At 45.4% G+C, this 12,856-nt stretch overlaps 1 protein-coding gene across 1 annotated transcript in view; it reads right to left on the reverse strand.

Annotated features, from left to right (window-relative positions):
• Positions 1 to 687: 687 nt before the first annotated feature.
• LOC126519085 (probable cytochrome P450 12a4, mitochondrial) overlaps positions 688 to 12,856 on the reverse strand; it is a 54,300-nt gene continuing 42,131 nt past the window's right edge. Inside the window, exons 6-7 of the mRNA XM_055065283.2 lie at positions 3,934 to 4,161; positions 688 to 867 (exon numbers count right to left, since the gene is read on the reverse strand). Coding sequence (XP_054921258.1) covers positions 760 to 867; positions 3,934 to 4,161 — 336 coding nt within the window. The 3' untranslated portion in view covers positions 688 to 759. The remainder of the gene's footprint in view (positions 868 to 3,933; positions 4,162 to 12,856) is intronic.

Genomic DNA, 12,856 nt, shown 5'->3' on the forward strand with positions numbered 1-12,856 from the left:
CCGAGCGTGAAGGCAGCCCGCGAATAGACGCAAACTGCCTCGAGTGGCCGGTTGCGTGGCAATTTCTCGTGCATTTGCAGGCTTCTTTCAAGCTCGGAAAAGCAATCTTATGTAGCACGTATTGAGCAATAGAAAGCTGTATCGGGAATCTTTCATATTCCTGTACAGTTTTCTCATTGATACTTTTCATCTATGTATACCTATTTCAGACGCTGATTAATCAATTCGCATTTAAGACTAAATATCTCATTACGTGCAATGAAAAATAGGTTAGAGTATCTCCAAGCGACGGCAAACAGCGTTACATTTGTTCTGTTCTGCTACGTGGCATTTGCATATTCTTAAGCTCTGGCCAAAGACAAGTGGGACACCATTTCCGGAATATCAAGGTGGACAGTGGCCCGAGTAGCAAATATATTTTCATATTTTCGGGCTGCAGATTCTCCGGGATCGGTGCACGATTACAGTCTGGAAACATATCCGATACGTAAAGTGGTGGTAACGCACTAAGGTAGATTTCGTCTCTAAAAAAGCACCATTCCTATCAGCACCTTTAAAAACAAGTTCACGGCTGCTTGAAGCCGTTGTCGTCTAATGGAAACACAAAGCAAATCATATCAGATCGCACGCAAAAGCAAGGACGCTATTTACCTCAAAAACCATTCAAAGTAAATGTAAGTTGTAGACATCTAGCAAACTTACTTTATTATAACTAATCAAAGTGATTCAAGAACGCCACTTTTGCGTATGAATTTTCTCCTATAGCTCAATGAAGCGGAATCTGGCTGGTTTTTGTGGGCGACTTGTGAGCTGTGAAAGGAAGCCAATGTCCCCATGGTGATTCTCCACTCTGAATGTTTGCAGCACCTGCGGAAGGGAAGGACCAGTGTTTTCACATAAATCCCTACGTTCTTTGGCTACTGATCACAAACGTCATCTTTAGTGACTTTGAAACAAGATTTTTATAAAAGTTTATTCATGGTACTCTAAAAATGAAACACAAAAACTGATGCACAGCTTTTAGTGAATGTGTAGGGCGTTTTACGTTGGTTGACTTCAAACTCTATTTGAAGAAACTATGGTCAATAAGAGATTATCAATTATTAAAAAAATAAATTATTGGGTTTTACGTGCCAAAACCGCTTTCTGATTATGAGGCACGCCGTAGTGGAGGACTTCGGAAATTTCGATCACCTGGGGTTCTTTAACGTGCGCTTAAATCTAAGCAGACGGGTGTTTTTCGCCTTTCGCCTCCATCGAAATGCGGCCGCCGTTGCTGGGATTCGATCCCGCGACCTCGTGCTCAGCAGCCCAACACCATAGCCACTGAGCAACCATGGCGGGTGATTATCAATGATGAAATCATACAACGACGACATCTCTTGCAGACGTGTAGTAACTTTCTAAACGCCGTAACAAGGGTACAGTTTTTGCCACATAATCTACAGGCGTATTGGCATTTGGTATAAAGATTGAACGCTACATGAGGAGGATGTCTGCTGTTCTTTATAATAAGTATTGTACACAACATTAGGACGAAATTTATTGATTGATTTGAGCAAATTGCAAAGAATATTGTTCATAACAAGATGTCTCTGAGAGAAAGCGTTTGTTGCTAAGATTTTGGGCAATTCGTTCTTTCAAGGCACTATCGCAGCCGTTCAATGCAATCAATGCATGGTTCCAACATTCGCGAGGTAATTATTCTGAATCCTAATAAGACAGAACGACATGGTGTTGTAGCGAAAAGAACTGAAAAAAGAAATATTCTGAAGGCCAGGAAGAAGGGAAAGAAAGACGGCGCTATACTCAACATTGTTTACTAGGCAAAAAGCTTGCTACATATATAAAGGAGCACACTGTCGATTTAGGGCGCAGCAAAAAGAAAGCGATAGGTCATATTGTTTGCGCGAATTCCAACAATTTCATTTCTGCATGACATAACGAAACAGATGTTTAACTAGCACACGATTAACCACTAATATGATTGTGATATGCCTCTAGCAGTTCCCACGAGGTCTTATCTATGCTGCTTCCTAGGATTCTCACCACAGGAAAATGTGGCTTACATCAGCACGATCTCCAAGGCGCGTACCACGGGCGTTTATTCGTTTTTCATATTGTCTGCGTATTGCCTCAATCGGCCTTTCACAATACAGCCAGTCTGCCGGACCTACGTTTTCACGCAACTTAGAAGTATCTGGTCAACCACATCTGTGGAACACTTTTCCACGCAGCATTTCGTGTGTTTAATTTTGCACATTTCCACTGCACGTCTCATCATTCGGGGGCATAGGCGAGCCAATTTGTTCGGGACGGAAAACACAACAGGTACCCCAAACCTGTTCGCCACCTTCCTGAGGTTGTGGCTCACTTTGTGGTAATAAGGTAGAACATAAGTCTTTTTCCGGGAATCATGCTCACCTCCCGCACTCTCCTTAAGATTATTACAACGTTTCCGCTTCTGTAGCAAAGTTTTTAACACCGGTGTTATGGCCAAGCGAGGAAATAAGGCATCTAAAAGCCGCTCTACCTGATGCTCGAAACTAGACTGGAGCCAGGGAGCACGCGTCCTTCTAAACACGTACACTAGGCAGAGTGTCGGTATACCTATTTTAATAATTTTAGAGTTGGTAGGGGACACGCGAGCAATTAAAAAAAAAACGATATGAACGCCCATCTCTCTGCGCGATCCAGATTGCTGTACGCCACGTTTCTCTGAAGTGAGAATCCTATGTAGCAGTAGACGTAAAACCGCGCCGGAACTGCTAAAGACATATCACATTCACATCATTAGTCGAGCATGTGTTAGTCAAAGACCTGTTTTCTTATATGATGTGGAAATGAAATCATTGTGTTTGACGCAAATTGCTATTACCTGTCACTTGCTGTTTGCCGCAACCTGATGTCGAGAGTGTACGCGTTATATATTGATACGTGTACTCGTTTATCTTTATCGAGAAACCACGCTTCACCGCCTAACAAATGTTATCGCAAAGCTCAGGACGCGCCTGCATGTATCGGAAGTTTCTGGAATATTATGGATGGTTCCATCCACTGTCTGTGACCGAAATTGTGTAGTCTGATTGCATGTATGCGCGACGCGAATAACATAGAACCTTGTGGAAGACACGCGGGTCCCAGCGTTTACTCTGGAACATTCGACCACTGATGTATAAAAGCCGACGCGCTTGACCCACTAAGCATATGCGCTGAGTAGATTTCGATGACCGCCGATCGTGTTCGCTGCTGTTGCTCTCCTTCGAGTGTAAGTTGCTTTTGTGGGCGCAATTCGCCCATTAAAAGGCTAGTTTCGCCATTCACCGTTTTGCTTTCCTCACCGTCACGACCACGTAACAATACGTACCAAGCTTTGGGCCTAATAAACATTTGTGATCGTAGCGCCGTCTTTCTTTCCCTTCTTTCTGTCCTTTAGAATCTTTCTTTCTGCAGTATTTAGCGCTACAACACGCAGTCGTTCAGCAAACACCAACTGGTAATTGCAAAAGTTTTTGTGAGGTAATAAGGTGGCTTTTCCACTTTGGCTGCACCTACAATAAATAGTGTCGCTGCAATGGGTTATGTCGGGCCACAATGGCGAGTTAGAGCTGTGCCCCCTCAGTACCTTGCGTAGGATAAAGGACAGCGCGCTCCTCCCCGCCTCCACCCTTCGCGCGCGCCGGATAGAACCACCATCGTCAGCGCACATTCGCACGCTTTCACTTGCAGATACAGCATACTGCGCGCAGCCACAATGTTTTCTCCCTTGGACTTTGCCACCGTTGTTTTCGCTGATGGTGGAAATACGCCTGGAGTTTTCATATAGCTGTTATCATAATAAAATAATGTATGGGTATATTTCGCGATCAAGAACAGGTTATGACGTTTCTACATTCTTGAGAAAGCGGTGAATCCGGTTATTGTCTTACCCACCTTTGCAATAAGCATACACATCTCCATCTCGGCTATCCTTCTTCCAATGCACATCCGTACACCAGAGCTGAATGGTAGCGAAGCAAAAGGGTGATGCGTCCAATTTCCCCCAAGTTCACTTGCCCGATCCCCGCTGCCACGAAGCCAGCGGTCTGGGATGAATTCCGAAGCTCTCGTGAAGTTTTCCTCCAGTCTCCCACTTACAAATATTTCGGTTCTCAAGACGGTCTGTAAAGCAGGGAGAGCATAGTGATATACGAACATTCCGTGACATTGAATATGTGCGTACTCTTGACCAATGCCCTGCAAAATGTTTGTGTCATTTTGTTTGTACTCGAATTGGGCAAGCAGAAGACGCAAGAAGTGAAGATGCCAAAAAAAGGTCGAGGATGTTGGTCCCATATCACTCAAGAAGTCGGTTACCGAAGTAATTGTGTTTATATATAAGTGAAAATAACGAGACCTGAACGCGAATTCACTAGAAGCATGGAACTACGGAGAAGGGACGAACAACATTGCATAGAATTTGGGTCATTAGCGTTACCACTGCGACAGTGTACCATTCGTGCTAGACTAGAGTTGGGGCGCTACAGCGTGAACTTATTCCAATCTCCTGACGTCAAATTTACGTAACCCCCGACGCAAGCATCGTGCGGTGCTGGCAGCCTTGTTGGAACAGGTGATGGAACGGTCTGCTCGTTTATAAGTGATAGCTTTTGTTTAATTTCAAAGAGAACATCATTGCATGATAGCAAAGGTTTTTCTGATATAATTGGCTGCCCGGAGGCGAGTAATAAGTAGAAGTTCTGAAGGTTTGGTGAGACCTGGATAGCACAGCGAAAGTAGATAATCCGATGAAGCGGGTTCTGCCGGCATCTGCAATAGGCCCGCTTCTTGCTTAGGTTTCGGTGCTTGGTAGAAAATCGTGGCAGCGTGCAATGGAAGGGTTATCATACAGGTAAAGCGCGTCCTCAGCGGTCAAGAGTTGGCAGAGTGGCGTCGTGTACGTGTCCAAAGGGATAGACAACGTTATACTGCTTCGGAAATTTTTATTATATGCAAATAAATCCCTTCTGAAACTCCGAGTAGCCAGTGCCAGAGCAACCCGCGGGCAGCGATTTTCTATTCATTTCCTAACGAAGTAGTCACCGGCTATCTCGAAAAAAAATAATCTCCGTGCCCTTTCACTCTGTGAAAAAGGATATGAACTGCAAAGCTGTGCATGTGGGCCATTTAATGGTCAACTGCACCTCCGCCGCGGGTCCGCGCTCCGTTGCACTACCTTCGGGATCGGGCCACGTATGAGGAGTGCTTAACGCCGACTTCACCTCCGCAGCGGGTCGGCCCGGCATTGCACTGTCTGAGTGAGTGAGTGAGTGAGTGAGTGAGTGAGTGAGTGAGTGAGTGAGTGAGTGAGTGAGTGAGTGAGTGAGTGAGTGAGTGAGTGAGTGAGTGAGTGAGTGAGTGAGTGAGTGAGTGAGTGAGTGAACCTTTATTTGGTCCAGCAAAACGCGATAAAATGCGCACCGGGCTAATCCTACGTCGGGACTGACAGGTCTAGCCTGCCGGCCCGATCGTGGGCGCGCTGGATGGCCAAGATTTGGTCCTCAAAAACCGGACTTCACAGGAGCGCGTCCCACTCTTCCCTGGTGAACTTCAGGCCCAGCGACCCTCACTCCAAGAGCATATGAGGCAAAGTAGCAACCTCACCACAGTCCACGCAAGAACAATTCGTATAAATCTCGGGATATATGCTGTTAAGGGACGCCGTATTTAGGGAGGAGTGCTTAACGCCTGCTTCACTTCCGCGGCGGGTCGGCCCGGCATTGCACTAATTTCGGGATCAGCCCCGCTATTGGGAGTGCTTAACGCCTGCTACAGCTCGGCCACAGGTCGGCTCGGCATGGCACTATGTTCAGGATCTGCCTACATATGGGGAGTGCTTAACGCCTGCGTCCCCTCCGCTGCCGGTTGGGCCGGTTTTGCACTATCTCCGGGATCGGCCCACGTATGGGTAGTTTTTTGCTTACAACACGACAATCTTGTTGGACGGTTGAGGTATAAAGGTTCGCTGTAAAATAAAAATCTGTTTTGTACGACATATTATTGCAGCTTAATGCGTACACGCCACTTTGACAAAGTCAGTTTTTCGCAGCTATGGCGATGTCTTATGACGAACAGGTGAAGTGGGTGCCTCCCGATAAGTTTTGACCAATTGCGGGGGGCGGCCGGTGAAAAAGCGTAGAAGGCGAAATATTTTTCTTTTGTTCGGTCAATCTTGCATATTCCGCGTGTACCCGTCGTGCCAGAGGAGGAGCGTTCGCGGTGTTCCTGACGTCATAGAAGAGATAAAGAAAGCGAGATGGCCCGAAAAATGTTTACCAATCCTGAAGAGGTGATTTCAGAAATGGACTAGAAGTGCTTGGAATGGCTTTTGTTATAGCACCCTTGGTCTAAGCAAGAACTTATTTTTGAAATAGAGGCTTGCGTTGCGCTAGCGCTGCACTCAGACCAATGCCGCTGGTTTCAGCCTGAATTTCATTAGGGACACCGGGATCAGAAAGAGGTAAAATGCGGGAAAACGTGGCCAATCCCCTGGTCTTTGTCAGAAAACTAGAAAGATCACTGCTGCTGAGAAGCATCAGAGCTAGTGTTGATAGTAGGCACTGCAACAGTCCTTCGGACAAGTGATGTGGCCGGACAAGCTACTGGGGTGCGCAATTAAGCAAGAAGACAGCAGAGCTGATCGCTTTGGGTCAAAGTAAAGTCGTCAGGTTAATGCTGCGTCAAGCTGCGATGCAGGCCGGTGGTGGCTGTCCACAGCGGAAAAATTACTTGAACTGACTCAGAACAACAAAGGCACTCGAGGCGGAAGAAAAACAATTGGAATGAATAAGAGCCACAAGCGGACGTTGAAGCACCGCGAATCACACATGATATTCTGGCGACGAAGGAAGTGGTAGAGAGCGATAATTTATTTGAATGAAGGCAGAGAGGTCGGCCTGAGCTAACGCCTTTTAGCCTGCTACTCTGCGCAGTGGGAGGGGGAACGTGGACATAAAGGTGTGATGAGGTATGATGATGACACAGATGGAGGGATGCGCAAGGTGAAAGCATGTTCATCATTCGGATAATAAACATTCCGAAAGCCCATTCATGAAGTCACTATATGGTTCTGTATCCCGTCAGCAGTCACCAATTCAAGTGAACTTAAAGGCGCTTCGACGAAGCTGGTGTGTGGGCCTCCCCTGCGTAAGCAGCACAAGCGCCAAACAAAAGCTTTAAAGCATGTAAAAAGCTGCGATAAACTGCTCCAGCACGGCGAGCCCCTGCAGGGCACTTTTAGCGGCCCGATTCTGGAAACCACCGAGAATCACGGGCATAAACTCCATCAGGTGCTTCAGCATTTCCTGTACGCTCTCCTTCTCATTGTGTCCATCTCGTTGCTTGCCTTTAGTGCCACCGGTTTCATTTTCCCTATTATTCGTGGCTTCATGGCGCAGAGGACCACTAGGGCCCGCTGGCATGGCCGTGGGCCTAGAGGGCAGCAAAGGCCATTCCATGTATGTATCAGCTGGTGTAGGAGAGTGTTTTGCGCGTGCTGTCATCGATCTTGAATTAGCAGTAGGTGCCATTACCGTCCTCGATGCACGCGCAGGCAGAGGTGGTCGTGGCGCATGTGCCCCGCTATGTAGTTCTTCTGAAAAGGCCTTGCGGCGCTTCTTTCTCGAGCGTTGGTCACTTTGGGGAGAAAATTGAGCAGCCTCTTTACGTGAAGACTGGTCTCTTGCCGTTTTTCGTAGAATACGAACTAGTTGTTTCATCTTTGGGCATTTCTTCGAAGTCACTTCATGAGAGCCAGTACAGTGGGGACATTGAAATGAAGACGCACCACAGTGAGTCGTATTATGCTCTCCGCCGCAACGCGACCAGGTGGCTTTTCTTCTACAAACAGCGCTCACGTGTCCTGTCTTGTGACATTTCCGGCACTGAATGGGCCTCGAAACGAATAGTCCTACTCGGTCTATCACGTAGCCCACTTTGAAAGAAGGTGGTAATGTCGGAGAAACAAACATGAACTTGATACATGGGAAGTTCCCCACGCGGTGAATCTCAAGAATGCGCACCGATGACCCCTAAGACTCTTCAGATCCGCATGCTTGCTGTCAAGCTCCACGTCGAAAATCACACCAGTCGTTGTCTTCTTCCCGTAACTAACAAAGGAGCGGACGTGAATCTCGCTTAATTGTGTAATGGTCATTAACTTCTTCAGTATTGCGGAATTTTTCACATCTATATTTAGGATGTTCTTGCGTGCGTTGATCCTGATCCCCTTAATTTGCACAGGGGCCACACTTTCAAAATATTCGTTTAGAAACTGCCTCCTGAGGGAGCTCATGCTGTGTGACGTCGAGAGCGGCACGTAAGAAACCATGAAGGATTCCTGCTCACTCTGATTCAATGAAGTTGTCTCAGTCAATATACGGCGCATCTTCTTCATAAGGCGGCCCATGACTACGGTGTACTCACTGTCAGAGTCCATGGCTTCTGGCGTTGAGCTTTCCAAGGAATCGAGCCGGTCTCAGCTTCCAAAGATACGTCGTCCAATATTGAGCGATAAAGCAGATGACTGACCTTGTTCAGGTGGTCGTGAGAACATCTTCTTGCTCACCTTTTATGAAGTGACTCTCGCGAAAATGGCAAAAACGTAAAACATTACAGAACAGCGAAAGGCCCAGAGCACCAGCGAGCTCTGAGCTCTGGGTGGTAAGATAGCATAAAAGATTACAACGGAAACCACCTCACGATGACTGTGGACGGTAAGGAGATTAGCATTAAAGAAATGTAGTTACACACTGTTGCTGATGTCACGTTTACTTAAATTTCCTGTAGGTCATTCTGAGATTTTTCTTGCTTTTGCAACGTGTGACCTACATTGTCTCCGGTATCGCCCCACTTTGCTATTGCACTCGCCAGTCAATATCAGCCACGAACATGACGTCATGATGACGACTGTATGACGATGAAATCACCTGATGCAGCTGATGTCGTATGATACCTGACAGCGACTCTTTAACGACGATGCAATGACGACGAGGGCATGCAATGAAAACATAATGAAGGTTGAACGAAGACGGCATATTTACAATAATATGACGAAGAAGGAATGGTCGTGTTCACGGCCAGCACATGTTAGAATGTGTAAGGTGATAAGAAGATGATAGCATGTCGACAAAGGAATTGAGCTGGCACTATGACGACGACGGCATGGAAAGAGTCGGATGACAAAATTAGGATGTCGACGATGGAACGATCAATAGGCATAACCACGCCGGCATAATGCCGAATGCATGTCGACGACTGTATGACGATAAGGTAGTGAAAACGATATTATGAAAATGGTATACATAGAATGGTATGACGGCGAGTGTATGACGATGATGGCGTGAGGACAATGGCATGAGGATAGTGAAATGACGAAGCTAGAGTCACGACAATCGATCGACAACGACGGCTTCACGATTATGGTATGACAACGAATGTGTCACAACAATGGCGTCACGACGGTGGCGTGATAATTTTCTCTTATCAAAGCTAGAATGACAACGATGCAGCGACCACGACGGAATCGCGATCACAAGCGCATACTTAGTGGTTCAGCTCATTAGGCAATATGCGCCTCTGGGTTGAAGCACATATAAGGCGCGGCGACGTCGGGAGTTGATTCTAGTGTTTTGTCTTTCTTCTTTATTCATGTTGATTCATTCGCTCTGTAAGTAATAATCTCATGGCGACGGCATAGCGAGTTAGATGGCGAAGCCTGATGACGATGAAATGACCACAACATCATCACTATGACGAGGACTTCATCATCATCATCATCAGCCTTGTTACGCCCACTGCAGCGCAAAGGCCTCTCCCATACTTCCCCAACTACCCCGGTCATGTACTAATTGTGGCCATGTTGTCCCTGCAAACTTCCTAATCTCATCCACCCACCTTATTTTCTGCCACCCCCTGCTACGCTTCCCTTCCTTTGGAATCCAATCCATAACCATTAATGACCATCGGTTATCTTCCCTCCTCACTACATGTCCTGCCCAAGCTCCATTTCTTTTTCTTGATTTCAACTAAGATGTCATTGCCTCACGTTTGTTCCCTCACCCAATCTGCTCTTTCCTTATCCCTTAGCGTTACACCCATCATTCTTCTTTCCATATCTCGTTGCGTCGTCCTCAATTTAAGTAGAACCCTTTTCGTAAGCCTCCAGCTTTCTGCCCCGTACGTGAGTACTGGTAATACACAGCTGTTATACGCTTTTCTCTTGAGGGATAATGGCAACCTGCTGTTCATGATCTGAGAACGACGAGGACATACAATGAGACAAATGCCTGTAGAAAACTTGGGTCACTGGGTGTACATAAGCAGCTAGATAGATAGATAGATAGATAGATAGATAGATAGATAGATAGATAGATAGATAGATAGATAGATAGATAGATAGATAGATAGATAGATAGATAGATAGATAGATAGATAGATAGATAGATAGATAGATAGATAGATAGATAGATAGATAGATAGATAGATAGATAGATAGATAGATAGACAGACAAAACACATGAAGTAGCTAAATAATACTACCAACATTAAAAGCAACATGGCGTCACAGAGGAAACTGGAATTTAAAAAGAGAACCAAAGCTGAAGACAGACATGTCGCGGTCCTCTACGACGACGACTTTGGAAGTGTGTCGCCTATAAAATGACCTACGCCAATGAGCACGGAACTAAATATCGACGCGGGTTACAGTCGATCATGACATTACTGCATGAGAGAAAATCTCAGCCCTAAAGAAAACACCGGAAATGTCTGTGGCAAACAGCGATGCGACTATGTGGAGCACTTCCTTACTGACAACCAGGGCATTGTAGGCTCCTAAAGGTCCCCGAAGTTGTGCTGTAGCTTTACACAAAGAGATAGTTCGTTAAATAGCGTTTATAGGGGCAAAAGCGTCTTAGGCTATACAGCGCTCACGGCAGGGTGTACGAAAAGCTAGTATAATGCCAGCAATAGTTCAATCATTCTATAAAGTATGTTAAAAGCTGTTTTGTCTACAAATTTTTGCAAATCAGTCAGTGAGACCAGTCGATCGTCTCCTAAATTTAAGGTAGCGTGTAAGCGTACGTGTAGAATATATAAATAGCGCAAAGTTTTACCTCTGTATTTCGATATGCGTAGTTTTCAGTAAAACGTGCATCACTGTCCTAGGCACTTCTCGCATGTTGGTGGGTTTTCTTTTCGAAGTAAACAATTGAGTGTGAGGTGTGCGACCAAGGCGTGGTCGGCATAGGTCTACTGGAATAAACGGTTCCTGGTGATAAGCGGGCTAATCAGGCTGGCCTTATTTATGTAGTGCAAGTGTGAGTTGTATCGTGTGAAGTTGTTGTAGTATCTGTGTTCTGATAACTGAATTCAGACTACGTAAGAAAATGCAAACAGGTCTTCGCTGGTGTAAGTAAGGCTCACTACAGTCAACGTACAAACTTTGCGCAGGTGACGTTCGGTAAGCACCACTAGCCACTAGCCAGCCGCAGTACGAGATTAGGCACTCGATCAAGTCGTGGAATAAAAGATTGTCTGGCTGAGCCATAAATTATGCAATCGGGGTCCAGAAGGCTACGCACTGCATACCGATGAATAACTAGGAGGCATGTTCGGTCCGAGGCCCCAATACTTATGAGACAACACTTTGAGAATATTCAAGTCTCTGTACGCCTCAATACTTTGGTGTTTATGTGCGCCCGGATGGTTAGCTTTTTAGTAGAGACTGCTGCATGTAATAGCTATCCTTATTTTACCGGCAACATCACAGTACTAAACTTTAGGACAGGTCCAAGTGTAGTCCTCGTTTTTGCGATAATACCACCGTAGTAGTTTCGTTAGTGGAGAAATAATAGCGATTTTTCTCAGCCCATCATATTAGTTTATTTATTGTGATGGGTAGCTGCCTTTCGTATGTTGGCAAAGTTGAGGTGCCATAACCTATTGTCAGATTGTCGATGTATATGAAGTACAATACACAGGAGCGAATGACTTTATCAACGGAGCTCATTTTTACTATGCAACCTTGTGCTACCACGTTTTCCTAGATTAATATACACGAGAGCACAGTGCCTAGATGTGCTTGGAATGTAGGGGTGGACATGAAATCCGCGAGACACTTTAGCATTTTTACACGGATTCCTAAAAGAGCGAGGTCAGCGAGGCAGTTTCCCCTTTCGACCTGATCTCTTGTATGTTAAGAACGTGTTTCAATATTTCGCCAAGATAGCGACGTTATAAAAGTGCGCCTCAAGTGTATTTACTTGTTCCTGTAGTGTTGTGAGCGTGCCTGAAGTTGTAATTACAGAAATCGCGTACGATTAGTCCCCCCTAAATTTCCTGACCTCTTCCCACATCAATTTGATTGTAATGGCGCTATTATTTGTAGCTCCGTACACCTACCATGGATTTTTGGGCTTGTCTTCTTATTTATTTATTTACTTATTTACAATACCCCTAAAGGGTTCTGAAAGAGGGTATTACATTGGGGGGAGGGGGGGGCTACAAAAAATAACACAAGTGTACATTCAGGTACAGCATACATAAAAAGAAAAACATTTAGAAGAATTTTTTTTGTACCACTGAACAAGGCACGGTAGTTATCATATGTGAAATTGAATTAAAAATTAGCGTACATAAAAACGTGAGGAGCAAGCAGCAACTCACAAAGCATAAAAATATCAATAAAACGCACTTAATAAGAAAACAATATTTTAACAGCCCGTCACAGTAGCGCAAATTATTTCCTTAAATTAGGCTATGTCAGTTTCCGTGCCTATCTATGAGGGTAAATCGTTCCAATCGAGGATAGTGCGTG

Source organism: Dermacentor andersoni, chromosome 10 (assembly GCF_023375885.2).
Source record: "Dermacentor andersoni chromosome 10, qqDerAnde1_hic_scaffold, whole genome shotgun sequence".
Lineage (NCBI taxonomy): Eukaryota > Metazoa > Arthropoda > Arachnida > Ixodida > Ixodidae > Dermacentor > Dermacentor andersoni.